At 37.5% G+C, this 16,765-nt stretch overlaps 1 protein-coding gene across 3 annotated transcripts in view; it reads left to right on the top strand.

Moving 5' to 3' along the window:
- Nucleotides 1–16,765, top strand: part of ZFAT (zinc finger and AT-hook domain containing) — an 89,314-nt gene that overhangs the window by 19,955 nt on the left and 52,594 nt on the right. For all 3 annotated transcript variants that reach the window (XM_038164570.1, XM_038164562.1, XM_038164579.1), the window contains 2 exons: nt 3,128–3,298; nt 8,324–8,584. In XM_038164570.1, the coding sequence (XP_038020498.1) occupies nt 3,128–3,298; nt 8,324–8,584 (432 nt within the window). The remainder of the gene's footprint in view (nt 1–3,127; nt 3,299–8,323; nt 8,585–16,765) is intronic.

The raw sequence follows: 16,765 nt of genomic DNA, 5'->3' as shown, positions 1-16,765 counted from the left end.
TTTGATGGTGATGAGGCAACAAAGTTTGTTTTAGCTCTGCAGTAAGTTTAGAAAGAAATAAATTACTATTCATATTCTGAACTTAATTGCTGCATATTTTAGGAAGGTTGACCAGATGCGTAATTATTGATCCTATCAACTTTTTACACAGGCCAACAAATACCCAGTGACTTTATTTTTTTTTTAATTGTGGAGTTCTAATTCCTTTTAAGAGCTCCAGAACTTTAAAAGGCACTCACAGAAGTTGTTAACTCTTGCCTGCTCTGAGTTTTTCACCTTGAAAGGAAAGGTGAAAAGTTTTGGATCCATTAGAATGATTTAGGGTACTTAAATACAGATTTGTGTCCTTTCCCTGTGTGTCTTGTAAAAGTAGTTATTAAAAATAAAACAGTACCCAATGCTGAGACTCCCTTTTATGCAAAATTAATTTTTTCGGTTAGGTAAAATTGATTTTGCACTAGGTTTTGTCATACAATGGTTAAAAGTATATATGACAATAATATATTTCTTGATTCCCTTAAGTACTGTTAATTTCAGTGATCTTTCCAAAATAAGTGCTTCTTTCTTGTCTCTTTCCCCTTCCCACTCCAACTTTAAAGCATAACTGGGCAGTTACTGGTTTATGCTTTGTGAAGGGGATTGGGAATCAGGGAATCTGCTTCCTAGTCTGCAGCTTGCTCTTTGTTTTTAGTAATCCATTTGTTAAACTCCCTTTGCTGTAGATATGCTTAGTGTGAAGAAAAAACTACTAATTAAGCAATATGCTGAGGGTTTTGGAAGAATTAGAAAAAAAAGGCTTTGCTTACGTTATAGCTCAATTTTCCACATAGTCAATTAAGGAGAAAATTATTGGTATTATTTATTTCAGTGTATATTTAGCACAGTTTATAGGGGCAAACTGGAGATAATGAATTACCACAAACATGTTTAGTGAACAGAATGTCCCAGATTGGTTTTGGCTGAATTTCCTGATGTTTGTGTACCTGCATACTTGATTACTGTTCTTTTCTTTCTCTGCATATTTAATTGCTGCCTAATTAATTGCTCAGTTGATTTCCTACATAATTAATTATTCACTAATTAGTCATTGATTCCATGCATAGTTAATTAACTTACTCCTTATTTGATTTTTACACTTAATTGACTATAATTCATTGCTTTATCGCTACACTGCCTAATTAGCAACTGCATAATCAATTATTGTTTGCTTATTCCATACTTGCTTAGTCTGGTGATCAGCAGAGCTTATCCTCTGCTCTCTGACCTTCTTTTCCAGTCGTTCTTCCTAAAATAATTTCTTTACTCTGGTTTCCATCTCACCTCTGAGTAAAGCTCATACATCTTCTTTGTGTTCTCCTGGTGCTTCCTGCACCTTCAGTGTCACTCAGTGTGCTCTGCCACCTGGGCTCTTCACTCGTGGCTTTGGGTGGCCTTGCTAATCAAACACTTTAAACACGCACAGAGGCTTCTGGGCACTCTCCTTGCATTTCTGCCCCTCCCCAAGTCCTCACTGGGAGGAGTGAGAGATAAAGTGGTGTGTGAATACTGATTGCAGCTGTTGAAGGAGGAGACAAGAGACATAACCCTGGGTCTGAACTTCTAGGGGAAACAGCCAGCAGGTCAGGAAGCAGAAACAATGACAAATAAAACCTCAAACCAGAAATGTCTGCTAAATCTTGGAATTTGAACTGGTAAAATGTTTAGGTAACTATTCATAGGTTTTATTTTGCATTTACATTTAAAGAGAAGAGTTGTTATCTGCTGGGTCAATAATAGGCTTTGTGCCCTTAAAAAAAAAACAAAAACAAAAAATAATAATGCTAACTAGGGCAGAACTAGTTCAAACGAACATTTCAACATACTGCAATCAAAACAGAAATATCTGTGTGCTCAAGACAGCAGAATGCCTGAGAAGGAGCCCAGCTGAGCTCCTAAGAACGCATTGATTGTGCCGTACGCTTACATAGCTGCTTGTGTGTAATAAGAGGATATTTTGAGCAACGGGAGCAGTATTGGAGTTGTTATTTCAGAGATGTTGTGGAAGAGATGAAGGCACAGCCTGCCTGTTACTTTTGAGCTGTGCTTTTGTTGTGTTTCAAGGGCAAATACCTGTAAAAGAGACACCTCTGCTGCTCTTAACTTTCAGGACACCTTAAGTACAGATTTTTTTTGAGTGGGGTGTCATGAAAGAGGTAGAATAAGGTTCAATAGGGAAGTGCTTAGGTTTGTTTTAAAAATAGGTGCCAAAACACAGATTGCCCGTTCTCTTACCCCAAAATTCACCAATTATGACTTTATTTCTGTACTTACCCAGTGATCTCTGGTTTGACTTGTACCTCAAAAGTGCTGCTTGTTCCAGTTTGGTTTCAGTGGGTTTATGTCCCTAATTTTCCATAAGGAGGTGCAGGGAGAGTAGCAATTGAAACCAGTCTCTGGACCAGAGCTTCACACATGTAGCTGGAGAACAAGTGTGGTGTTAAAATTGGTTCCTGGTTGGTTTTTTTTGTTATATTGGAACCTGAAGGGAGTAGGGTCTCTTCAAAAATCAACCATTAAACCAAAAGACTGCAGTGTTAGAAAACAGAAGTCCTCTGAATTTTTCTGGCTAAAATCTCTGGCTTTTTAAAATCTGGGATTATATTAATCCTTCTTTATTGTTATTTACTTTCTTGATGCTTTGCTTTCACATCACACTTCAAGTACCTATGAATTAAAAAAAAAAAACCATAAAGATTTGCCTAAAAAGTTGTGTCAAATTTCTGTTTAAAGTATTGACCAGAGGGCGTTTTAATGACATTCTTCATTTGCTCCTGCTGCTTTGAAGGTTTTTAGTTTGGTTTTTAGTTTGGTTTGTTTGTTTTTCTTAAATCAACAGGAACTTTTCATGGAACTCAATGAGGACATCATGTCTTACATATAATTTTACCATGTGTTTGAAAAGTATAAAATTATAATGATGTTTGAGGCTGGAAGGGGAAAAAGGTCTTAATTTGTTCTTCTTCTGCTGCCTGTTTTGTGTCTTAAGTAAATGATATGTTGACTGAACCAAAATCCCAGTAACTCATGGTAACATATATAACTTGCATTTAAAAACACTAATTCCTTATTTTTAAACTTGTTTTTTCAGGGATCAATTCCATCTTCATGTGTAAGCTTTGTAACTTATTTTCACCAAGTAAGTCTGAGCTGTTGTCTCATGTCTCTGAGAAACACACAGAAGAAGGGACCGGTGTGGATGACATCATTATTCCTCTCCAGCCTCTAACAGCGCCCACAAACACAAGCAAAGATGGAGAAGGTACATTCAGAAATTGAGAGAAATGTAATTTTCAGCGTTACATATTTTTTTAATAAAACCTGTGGTGTGATGACTCTGCATTGTGTATAGAGTGGTTTCCATAGTTGGTCTTTATGATAAGCACTGTGCAACTGTCACCCCAAATTTCGTTTAGCACAGAATAGGAAATGTGACAGATATGAATAAACTCAGTGTGTCTTAGGGAATGGTGACATTGGTTCATTAATTTTCAATGTCACCTATAGCAAAGTTTGCTTCCTACAGCTTTAATTTGAGCTCTGTAGTAGCAGTGGGAAGATGGTCTAGCAGCACTTGGAAGCAATCAGGACGCCATGGGTGAGGGCGTGTCTTGAGGCTTAGGTGTCCTTTCTGAGTTGTCTAACTTGTTTGTTGTCATTCAGGTAATGTTAATAGTTCTATTCCAAAAAAGAAGTGGCACAATTAATAATTTATAACTGTGTTTTGATAGTGATGCTGGTAAATAAAGCAGTCAGAGGTTAAATTAGTTACACATAAAAATTTATTGTGCAATGGAAGAAGTTACATTCCTTCCATTCCATTTTTAACTGATCCTAATTTCCATCCTTTGGAATATTAGTGATGGGTTCAAAATAATTCAGAATTTTTATCTTCTTTTATGCCCTTACTGAGTAATGGATTTATATTGCTGGCAAACCTCTTATTTAACACAATTACTAGGATTTTTCAATCATTATAATTTCTGAATTTTAAAATCTATGCGCTTATGAATCAACCGCTCTGTAATATCATACATTCAAGCTTTTTTTTTGTTGTTAACATATGTATGTGATGTTTCTTTGCTTAATCACCAGCAGTAATTCAGTAGTTGTATTAACTTCATCAATGTAAGAAGATATTTCTAATAATGGTCATTTAGTATTTCACTAGAGCTGCTGTCTCCTCAGGTGGCTGGTGAAGAAAAATCTCACCAAGGTATTATTTCACATAATGCCCAAAATTACCAGTGTGTCAGAAAATGATGAAAAAAATTCAAATCAGTTTTCAAAATGTCATTCTAATTTTATTTTCATAGCACAGAATTAATTCCTCGGGCATGCAAAATTCATTTTCCTTTCTCAAATCTTTGTTTCCTGTTATCCCTCCACTACATATGTTTCTGAGCACAGTGAGACTGGTACCTTGTAACATATTTTTATTAATTTTAGTAAAATGACTCTTTTGTAAACTTCTCTTTGCATTTTTGCCAGGAGTATCTGCACTTTCTGTATTGTATGTGTTCAGCATGCATTGTACGTCTTTGAGGATAGTTTGTAACTAACATTATGATCTGCAGCAACAGAAATTAGACATAATTAGCTTTTAAGAAAACAACTCTGCAAATCTTGTGTAAAATACAACATTCTTGAGTTATATATTCATAATTTACCTTTCTCATTATTCTTGGTGAATAGGTTTAATCATCTGATGGGCTTATATGAAGCCACCTTTTTCAGGTTATGTGGCCCAACTCTGACATCTGCTGTCAGTAAGACTGTTAAGGTAAATTACTTTTCCACAGTTTCCAAGTCACATTCTAGGCTTTCCTTAGAATTTTTCCTTTCTCATCAGACACATTGATTAGAGAAGATGGTTCTGAAGTCCCATTGATTTATTTTCTGTCTTCTGTTTAAAAAAAAATACTGTATTCTACAGTTGAATGTAGGATTTGGAAAGAGTTCTTCTTTCAAAGCATCAATTATTCCCTCCTGCTATAGAATCTGCAGCAAATAAAACTTAAAAAGTTTGTAGTATACAATTATTTGTCAGTGAACTAGTCTTTGTAGCAATTCAGTATTGTCACTGAAAGGAGAAGTAATTGGTGAATGACAGTCTTAGAAATTACAACTTTTAGTATTTGGTGACTAATAGATGAACATCTTTTTGTCCTTTGAAAGTGTAATTTCTCTTCCAGTTATTGGTAAATACTGTAGCTACCCCACAGATGGTATAGAAAAGTGAATGCTGAGTTGCTAATGGAGCTATTTGTTCTGCCTGAGTAATGAATTAATGATTTTATAAGTACTGGGGACAAGCAAAGTGCTAGGCATGTCATATGCATTTATTACTCTAGTATTATTTTATTTACAGTGCTCTTTGCTGAATTTTGTTTAGTCACACCACTTTCCCATCGTTAAGCCGTGATCTGTTTAGAGTTGATTTGTTCTAAATATTTTGGCACAATGAAATAAGGCTGGGGGTGAGATTTATATGGTGCATTTGTGTGACACTGTGTGCAGAAGAGTCTGAGTATCTTGTGCTGTTGTAACTGATGAAATGTAAGTTTTTTATACTGACATTTGAGGAAGGATTCATATTGCATAATGCATCAGCCTGTTAAAATACGGTCAGAAGGTTTAAATGCTGTTTGCCCAAGCATTTTGTGACTTCTGACAAACGTTTTGTATTAAATAGATTGATTTGGACAAGCTTATGTGAACAATTCCTGTGATGGAACAGTGTAAAAATAGACACACAATTTATTTCATTACTCTCTTTTTGAAGTGTCTTTTTATGCCTTTGAGTACATAATTATACAGCATGGCACAGAATGTCTTCCCTGGATATTGCCATTGCTCATCCAATAGCAGTCAGCATAAAGATTGGTTTCAGTCAGCCTATAATGAGTGCAAAATCCCCAGAAACAACTAAGTTGTTCTTGAGGGAACAGGGTCTTAATTCAAAATCGTTTTAATGGCCAATTTAAAACTTCTATTTATGACTAAGCATCCTTGAAATAAGTGTTAGGGGGGTTTTATTATTTATTGAATATACTACTTTATTTTTAGCAGTTAAATAGATTCTTTTTTCTAACAAGCAATATTTGATTAACTTGGTTATGTGCTGGCAGATGAATGACAATGTTCCGCTATTAAATTACTGTGTGCTGTTGATCTTAGATGGTTTGAGCTGGAATTTGTATATTGCAGTGTGAAGAGCTCACTGGGGGCAAACTGGGTATAGAGGCAGCTGGAATTTGTGGTTATGTGCCGCATTAAAAATTTAATTCTGGCATTGTTAACTCAAAGTAGCTTGAAATAAATTCTGTCGTGGAAAAAGGAAACAAAGGAGCAAGGAAAAGAAATGACTGTGATAAACCTCAGAAGTTCTGGTGGTGTTTCAGTTGCTCACATGAGCCCTCCTGGTCCTGTGTTTGTTGCTGCCTGCCTCTTGCCACCAAACCTTTTACGTGGTTGAGACCTGCTGTAATTTCTCCTACTGCTGGACACATTTACAAACATTTCTAAAATTTGCACATTCTTTGTTTCTTTGCCGCACCATTAGTAGTCACAGTGATAAGAACTGTAATTTTCTAAGCCATAGCAGAGGTTCTCTCACCAGCCATCTAAAGGAGCAGTTCTCATGTTTCTACTTGCATGCAAGATTTTGTTTCAATTTCTGTCTTAATGTGAAAGTGCTGTTCTGATTTTCATTAATTTTTCACTAAAACAGTCAGGAAGAAGCATCTTTGACCTGATTTTTCTTAATTCCTTTTTGTTGGGTAATCTGATGATTGCATTGTAAAGGAATGAAAAGAATATACACGGAGAATATGGTGGTTGCATTCATTCTTCCAAGCCTTGGATTTAACTATTTTGTAGTAGTCTGACCAGCATCCACATGTGTATTCCTCATTTTGGACAGTTAGCAAACTGTGGCCTTTTGATGGGTTGATGTAAAGATCGCTGTTGTTTGGTTTAATTGTTTGTTAATCTCTTCAGTTTAAATACTGATTGCTGTGATGGGTGGATATCAAAATAACATTAATGGTAACAGAGAGAAGTTGTGAGAGAACTGAAATCACCCCCTTCTTTTTGGCTGAAATTGACAAAACTACTTTTCCTAGAGTAGCATGAAAGTTCAGGACACTGGTGGAGGGTTGCAAAAGTTATGGGAAACAGTTGCTTTTTTTTTCTATTCATAGTAAGGTTTTTTGGCAGTTTTATTATGTTTATTTAAGCAGACAGGTATTCAGTCACTCCTGTAAGAAGACAGAATGCTTTCTTTTTCATCTGATAGTAATTACATGGTTAACTCTAAGCTGTGGTCTCTGAGTAAGGGTTTTGTTTGCCTGGTATGTTTCAGGGAAATGCTGACTAGGTTATAAATAACATGATGCTACCTTCTTCCATTCTCCTGCATCATCTTCCTTTAAGATTACTTAAGTCATTTATTTTTCAATATCCCCTAAATCAACCAATTCAATAGGATCTTTCAGCACCTGTGCTTGTAAAAATTTGTGGTTTGGCTTTTTTTTTTAATATTCTCTTTTAGTGGTTTTTCAGACTTCTACATTGTCAATCTCAATTTATCAGTACAGCAGTGATGAGAGAAATCTTAAGCAGGAAATACAGTTGTCATACATTTTTGTGCACTGCATGTCATAGATTTCACCAATATTTCCTCTACAGAAATATGGAAATGTAAAATTATATTGTATTTATTAGGAGCTGAAACATTTTTTTGCATGACTTCTGGAATTAATTTGTTACCAACAATTTTTTTTTATGCCAGCTTTTGGCTAGAAAGTGCTGACAACCAAGAACCACAAAAAATATTAGGGAACAATTGTTCACTATATTGAAAGGACAATGAGATTTTGGTTCTTAAACATACATTGTTTTTCTCTGATTACACCTCAATACCTGGATAATTTGTTTGAAAATGATTTAAATTAAAAGGCTTTTGTAGTGTTGAAACACAATAGGGCAATGTTGTAGAATACATGTGCTGATACAGTGCTTGCAGTGTAATTAAGTAAAACTGTGGCACTTTGACATCTGCTGATCTCAATAACACATGTGTTATTGCTTTGCAGCTACCAGAAATGCCAGCAAATACCACTGCTTGAAATAAGTTTGTGATGCTAACCTTTTTTTAAGCTTTTGGGATAAGTCCCCTCAAATTTCATTCAAGACACCTATTTTTCTAAGATCAGATGGGTGTTAGCTAATTAGCCGTGGAATTTAATTATAGTTTCCTTTAAACTTTGATTTTCTTTTCTAGAGTTTCTCGTAGCAAAGAGGAAAAGGGGCAGACCAAAAGGGTCCACTAAGAAGTTTTGTGTGGATGAAGATGTGTCAGAAAATAACCCTGTTCCAAGCAAAGAGACTCCAGCTGGGACAGACGAAGGCCCAGAACCATCTGAAGTCTCACCAGGCAGCCTGGAGTGCAGGAAATGCAATCGCAAATTCTCCAACACACGCCAGCTGACTAAACACATCTGCATTATTGTTCTGAATGAAGGAGAAGAAGAAGGAGATGGAGGTAAGAAAACATCCAGCAAAAATATCTGAAGAAGGTTGTGGGACAGTGTGTTTCCACCATGACACCTGGCTTGGAATCCCCAGTGCTGGGTTTAAATGGAGTGGAGTTGTCTGTTCCTTGTAACACAAAAAAGCAGAACTGAACTTAGTTGAGATATTTAAACTTCTTTCAAAGTGGTCGAAATGTTTATTACACTAGTGATTGTCTTACAGCTCCCTGAAATGCTTGTTTTTCATAGCAACTGTTCTGTTTCTCACAGAGTGGAGTGTAGTTTTTCAGTGAGAAGTGGTATAGGCCATGCAGGTGAGTATCACACATAGGTGAGGAAGGATGAGCCTGTACAGGGGTTTCTGTCCTAAGTTCTGTTCTCTTCTTTTGAAGGAGTTTGCTTTTCTGGATGGCTTCTTTCACTGTATAAAAAATAATGTCAAACTCAAAGCTTTATGCAAATGATTGTCTTTGGCATAGGAGAGTCCAGTGTTTAAATGTAGCTTTAAGATTCATTTGCATATATTCAACCTCTCAAATTTCAGTATAGAACAGAGCAGAATAAAGTTATTTTCAGTTATGAGGAACCTACAAATGACCATCTTGTCCAACGGCCTGACCAGTTCAGGGCTGACCAGCAGTTAAAGCTGCTGCTGAAGGCATTGTCCAAATGGTTTCTTAAACACTCATTGGCCTGAGGCGTTGAACCCCAATCTGTTTAAAAAGACAACAGTGAATATTCGTACAGAATAGAGTAGTTGAAGGGATGTACAGTAATCATCTCCTCTACCTGCCTATTTGACTTTTCCCCGAGGTCAATGTCACACACATACAAAGCAATGACTTAGTCCAAATTACCTTAACTTTTTGTGAGTTTTGTGTTAATGGTAAAATTCAGGTTTTGCTTTTGTTACAGTTGCTCAGTATGATATAGTGGGTTCTGTTTGTGGACAAAATTTGCCGCTGATTTTTTTTCCAGTTTTCTGTTACTCTTTGCAGTCTGTTGTGATTATACTCAACTAGTATGACTATTTTGCTTTCATATGTATGTGGAGTTTAACTTCTGTGGCAAAGCTTAATTAAAATAAGCTTAAAATATGTTGATAGAGCAGAGAAGCTCTTGCTTTGATAAAGTACCTGGTTCTATTTTACTGTCATCACTGGCACATGTTTTCAACTACACAAAATGTCAGTTACTCCTGCTGTCTCACCTCTCACAGCCTAAGTGTCCAAGCCCTCTGCTATTTGTATGTGTTAGTTCCAGTGTTAATATTTGCATTATTTTAGAAATGTCACCTTTTCTAATGTCCTTTTGAAATAAACTCTCGGGTCAAAGTATAAACTCAAATTACCTGTTCTTGACCTCTTAGCTCATTAGAGCTCCTAAATCTTATCTTCATTGGTTTCTCTACAAAATACACTGCAAATTTTCCAAACGAAATTGCTCATCCTTTTCCTTCTTCATAAAGAAAATAGCCTCAGTTTGGGCAGATGAAATGTTTTTTGTTTAGTCCCTGGTAAAAGCAAAACAGTCAAGCAAAGTCAAACAGTCAAGCAGCAAATCACTTGGGGTCATCAAAAGAAGGGGTTCCAATTTTTGAAGCTTTCTATCCTGACTGCAAACTGTGAAGGTATTGGGGGCTGGTTTTATCCTGAAAACGTAATTCTTCCTTGGAATACATCTGTGTGTGAAATTCAGTCCTCAGCTGTCTACTGATTACTGTCCCATCACAGGAAAGCTTTTCACTTCTGGCTTTACTAGATGAACTGGTTGAGACAACTTTTCAGTTTCTGAATGTGTAGATGAAAGAAGCGTGTGCATTATTATTTTCCTCTAAGAAAGTGTGTGAATACAGTCAGTAGCTCAAAACACTGCGGAATGGGCAAGAACAGTGTGTTCTCTGCCTAAGGGTCTCTAGAATAATCTCTGTAATATTGCTCATAACCTTTGCATAATCCCAGAATCACTAAGTTTGGAAAAGACATCCAAGGTTATGGAGTTAACTGTTAACTCAGCATGACCACGTTCACCACTAAACCATGTCCCCAAGTGTCACATCCACAGATCTTGCAAACACTTCCCAGAATGCTGAGTCCACTGCTTCTTTGCACAACCTCTTCTGATGGTTGATCACCTTTTCAATGAAGAAATTTTCCTAATATACAATCTAAACCTCCTCTGGCACAACTTGAAGCCATTTCCTGTCATCCTGTCTCTTGTTACCTGGGAGAAGAAGCCAACCCCCACCTGGCTGCAGCCTCCTGTCAGGCAGTTGTAGAGAGTGATAAGGGCCCCCCGGATCCTCTGCTCCAGGCTGAGCACCCCCAGCTCCCTCAGCTGCTCCTCAGCAGACTCGTGCTCCAGACCCTTCCCCAGCTCCAGTGCCCTTCTCTGGACCCACTCCAGCCCTTCAATGTCCTTCTGGTAGTGAAAGGCCCAAAACTGAGCACAGGATTTGAGGTGTGACCTCACCAGTACTGAGTACAGGGGGACAGTCTCTGCCATGGTCCTGCTGGCCACATTAATTTTAATACAAGCCAAGATGCCGTTTGCCTTCTTGCCCACCTGGGCACATTCTAGCTCATGTTCAGCCACTGTTGACCCACAACTCCAGGTCCTTTTCTGCAAGTTTTCCAGGCAGTTTTCCAGCCCTTCTGCCCCCAGCCTGGAGCACAGCATGGAGCAGTTGTGACCCAAGGGCAGGACCTGGCACTTTGCTTTGTGGAACCTCACACAATTGGCCTCAGTCCATTGATCCAGCCTGTCCACATCCCTCTGCAGAGCCCTCCTGCTTCATACCATGGCATCAGGTGTTTTTTTTGCTGTTCTGCTCTTAATGTTTCCTTTATATTATGGTTGATTTTTCTGACTCCTTCTTACTATTAAACTTAGGTTTTCAGGTGGTTATTTAGAAATACAGACAGATCTTTCTTGTACTCTAAGAGTCAATTTAAAACCCATCATTTTATCAGTATTTTTTTTTCTTGAATCCACTTGTTGCCAATTTTCCTAGAGCTGGATGAAAGATTTTATTGAAGGTCTTTGAATCTTCCAGAAATATAATACCTGCTTCTGCATGTCAGAGACAGTTCAAAACTGATGGCTAAAATTCACAAGCAGCTTTGGCTGCAGGCTCTTCTCACTTAGTCTTTGACATTTTACCTAGTACATACAGGTTGGTTTTTTTTTCCTTTTATCCGTGTATTTTCCAACTTGAAATTACTTATCTGTTTTTTTTTGAATGCTTCTGAGATATTTCTATAGTTTTAAAGTTTATACCACTTTCTCATGTTTTTAATTTCTTACAAAGCTTAGCACTCTATGGACATCTGGTTAATAGCCAATGTTTCCACTTTGCACTGTGTCTGGCTGCAATAGAGTTAATTTTTTCCTAGCATCTCATATGATGCAGTGTTTTATATTTTTGACCAAAATAATGTTTTGGCTACTGCTAAAATATGCTAAGCATGAAAATATTGAAATATATATATATATATATAGTTATTCTGTGTGATATTCTCTATTCAAAGAAATCTAATATATGTTTTGAGCTGGAGCTCAAATATTCATAGAGGTTTCCAAGTAATAAAATGTTCTGCTGTGTTTTATAGGTTGACAAGAAAAGTGCTGAAATCCCTAACATGACCGGCATTTAAAACAAATAAATCACTAGAAAACTCTAGTTGAAGCTAGGTTTGAAACTTCATTGAACCTGCTCATGTGTTGGTCGGAGGAATAGCTGGTAGATGCAGTGGGCCTCTGCTGTTCCTTGCTTCTGTAATTAGTGATCTGCACTGATCTCCGAGATCAGTGACTCACTGATAGTTCTCCTGCTCTTTCCAGAGTCACCAAGCCCTACTGGTTACTGACATCCTCTGTGCATCTCATGTGATCCTTTAAAGCATAATGATTGCCTTCACCTTGTGGGCCCATTCACTATAACAGGCAAAAAAGAAACCAAAACAAAACCAAAAAAGGTGTCTTTTTTTCAAATCTGAAGGGTTGACCCTGCCTGGACTGGACTCCAGGGTGCCCAGGAAGCAGCTCCTCAGCTGGACTGGAAAGGGAAAATACAACAAAAGGCTTGTGGGGAGAGATCACTCACCAGTTACCATCACAGGAAAAACAGACACAGCCTCATGGAATTAACTTATTACCAATCAAATGAGAGCAGGATAGTGAGGAATAAGCCCAAATCTCCATCAGAGATGCCAAACTGTATCCCCCCCTGCTACCAAAACATGACCACACAAAGCCAATACAGCACAGGATTAAAAATTGTCAGCTGTATTTCCAATTTCCCCATGTACATGCTTAGTAAATGTATTTTTTCATAGAGGTCTTATTTGCCTAAGCAAGTTTCTGTTTTGTAAGCCAAACTCTGTGTACACCTATTTCTGTTATAAACAAAATTAACAATTCTGGCTAATGATTTGGATCTGGCTGGCAAGATACAAGAGAGGACAGTTAATGGCTGGGGAATGACATTTGAGTGGAAAACAGATTACAATCCCTTCTCTGGAGTGAACCATTCAATCCTCATGAAGTGGGAGCCTACATATATCTTAAAGATGTCACTTTTGGCCTTAGTTTAAAATCGTTTTGCCATTCTAATTTAAATTAATTCTTCCTGTAAGTAGAATGTCATTCTCTGCAGGAGAAACAATTGCATGTGTTAATTTCAAATGGCCAGTTCACTTTCTTTTTTCCAAGCTGCTCTCCTGCTGCTATAAAATATCACTTCTTAGAGGTTAAAAAATAGTAATTTGAATGAGGAGTAGTTTAAAAACATGCCAGTTAAGGCTGTATAGCTATGCCTGTGAAATGTCCTACATCCAATTACAAATGCTGAGAGCAATCCCTTCAATTAATGACTCCAGCAGCATCCTGGGGCCGATGAAGGATGCAGTTGGATGGGGCTCTGGAATCCCTGATTAATTCAGAGCTGGCAGGAACTCTACTGATCAGCAGCCCTGACCATTCCTGGCTGGTGTTGGAGGCAGCTCAGGGTTGTGTTCCTTGCACAAACACGAGTGGCGTTGGAAACACCTGGCACTGGGGAGGGGAGGGCGCTCTGTCCGTCTGTCTGTTGGATCCAGGTGCCAGCTGACAAAGTGCTGAGCTGGCTGCTCAGCAAGGGAGGTGCAGAATGAGACAGTCTGTCTAAACAAACCTGTTCAGGAGCAAACAAAGGTTTTTACTGCCTGAAGAAACTCAGCTATTCAAGTGGCATATACTCCATTTTCTCATAAATCATCTTAAAATCATCCAAGGGTGTTCCTGTATAACCCATGGTAGTTATTATACAGCAGAACTCTGCTAGCTGAGACGGACAAAGCATTTATTTGACACTCTAATCCATGATTCTAACAGTGAAGGATTTTTTTTCCAGGAAGGAAGCTAAATACTGATGAGATGGCCACATAGAAAGGCTGTTTGAGCCCTGTAGTCAAAGTTGAAGCTCTTTTTCATTAAAACATACTTTTGTGTCTCTTTCAATCCTTTCCTAAAGCACACCTTGCACTTCAGAGTTTTTTTTGGTGTACAGAGAGTTCAGAAACAAAGCAGCTGTCATTGAGAGTTAAGGTGTTTGTTCATGTGGTAGTTTGATAGGGAGTGTTGGCTTGAACGATTTTTAAGTCTCAGGTTACACACAGATCACGAAATAGTTCTCTTTGTAGCAAAAAGTGTTGTAAATGTGTATACCCCAGCTCCTTATCAACAAATTGTTTCTGGAAGATTCTCTCAGACAGGAGTAGAATGGGGCTACTGCCATCAACAGGTGTCAAATTAGTGAATAAATGTTAATGTTTAAGTATCAGATCTAGATCACTGTAGAAAGAGGATTTTTAATCAAGTATCATGTGAGGGTGAGAATGTTCTTACACATCCTCAGCACTAGTAGCAGACGTATCATCAGGAAATCAGTGGAGTTTTCTCACTGCTGTTTCTCACCAATCTATGTGTGGACTTTTTTGTGTTAACTGAGATTGCACAGCACTCAGTAGCTTCCTCACACCTTTGCTCATACTGAATGTAATCCTCCTGTTAGGGGGTGGGTGTTTTCAGCTCATATTAAGAAAGCTGAGATATTTTTTGTCATATAGGCAGTTGAGATTGAGTTCTTTGTTTGAAGTATTTACCAGCTTTGGGTTTGTAGGAGAATTTTTTTTTTGTATGGGCATAATTTTTAGTGCTTAGCCTACATGCACAAATATTCTATGTGTATGAAACAGCTCAATTTAAACAAAGAAATATTTTGATATTGCAATTCTGTATGTTGTTTTAAAGTCTTTTAAAATAGTTTTGTGATCTGTTTTAAAAGCAGGGAGACAGTCAGCAGTGTGTATTGTAATACATCTCTTCAGCTTGACCCTTGGTTGGACTGAAAGAACTGCCAAACTGATCTGCCTGACAGAGGCAAGTCAGGAAAGAAAAACAATGTGAAACATTTGTTGGCTTCTGTGGTCATACTTGTTCACTAATATGGATGACAAACAAACTCAAATCTGTGGTTGTCCTTTTTTTAGTAGAATTCCAATACTCAAAAGTTGCATATTAACATGAAAAGGTAAAATGGTTTTATTATTTGTCTTCAGCCACTTCACTTCATCATTAAACTGATTAATGGTTAGAATCTTTCTAATGGTTGGAAAGGAGAGTTTAGGAGTAAGGTGCTTGGATTCTATTCATATAACTGCTAGGAATCACATGATCCTAGTGAAGTGGAGAAAATTCCATTCCCTTCATCAGAGCTTTCATTCCAATATATGGTTCTGGATTTCTTTTAGCTAAAGCATGTTTTGTCCATAGGCATAAAAAAATCTTTTGGGGCTTTTTTCTAATGCTTTTCAGTTTTGCTTACTGCCCACTGAACAAAAGCAGAGTAATTAATTAATTAATTAAGCCAGTATGTGAAGTACACTCAGGGAAACAATTCAATTAGCAGATTACATTCTCAGGCACATGGTGTGACTCTTGGGCACAGTCCTGTGCAGGGCCAGGAGTTGGACTTCATGATCCTTGTGGATCCCTTCCAAGTCAGTTTATTCTGTGATTCTGTGTATTCAGATTCTTTATGAGAAGACTTTATTGTGTTGGTAGGCTGCTCCTGCTGAGAAATTAGTGATAATTCATTTTATTCTTGCTAATAAACTAACAGAGGCTGTTTAATGGAGAAAATGTGAAAATACATGTTTGTTTCATAGAATCACTAAGGTTGGAAAAGAACTGTAAGATAGAGTCTGACTGCTTCCTTCCACCCCTGCTCAGCACACCAAAACAAACCACTGCACAAGCAGGTTCTGTTTGAAGGGGATTTTTCTTTATCTTCAAATATCCCTTTCAAGTATTGCAGAAAAATATCAGTGTTAGAGCTGTGTGCTTTTAGTATAAATGAATAATTTACAGCTATATTAAGGAGTTAAATGGGTACATTATGAAACTCTTTATACCTACAAAGCAGCAATATGTTCCAAAATCATAGAAGTCCACAGAGAAGAACCTAGTTGAGAAGAGGCATAGATCAAGGAATTTTTGTAATGAAATTGGAAAAATCATTAGTAGGTGTTGAAAAGCTGGGGGCTCTCCAGGCAGGGGAGCTGGAAGCTGGGCAGAATCATGGCTGGCTCTGTTTGAATTCAGTTTGCTTTTTCCTTGTTCCTCATTCTGGAGACTGTAAATATGAATTTACACTTTATTATTAAATCACTGTCAGTTGTTAGCATACAGATTTCTGTCTCAGGATGCCTGAGAAAGCTAAACTTCTTCCTGCACACCTTGTTTTCTTCTGCTTCTGTGTCTAGTAAAGAGATTGTGGTTTCTTCAGGTTATGTGATTAGCCTTACCCATGCTGCTTCAGCTTCTGCTTGTGTCCTTCATTTTTGCAAGGAACAACCAGGACACTCTAAACCTTTGTTCCATTAGAGTCAGGCCACAGAGACAGTCTTTGTTTCAATCTCAGCTGAGTATTTACAAAATATTTCTGGAATTAAAACAGCTGCTTCCATGTTGTATATCTTTTCACTCCTTCTGCTGTTTGCATGACAGAAACAAGTCTGGACACACTACAGTTTTGCTCTTACCAGTTTTTATTTATACTTTGTTTTCCTACAGCATATTTTATATATACATGGAATTACTCACTCTGGTGATTGAATCAACTGATGTAGATTGAGAGAGTTAAAAAAAAA

The sequence above is a fragment of the Motacilla alba genome, chromosome 2 (assembly GCF_015832195.1).
Source record: "Motacilla alba alba isolate MOTALB_02 chromosome 2, Motacilla_alba_V1.0_pri, whole genome shotgun sequence".
Lineage (NCBI taxonomy): Eukaryota > Metazoa > Chordata > Aves > Passeriformes > Motacillidae > Motacilla > Motacilla alba.
This window is presented reverse-complemented; position numbering and strand designations above follow the sequence as displayed.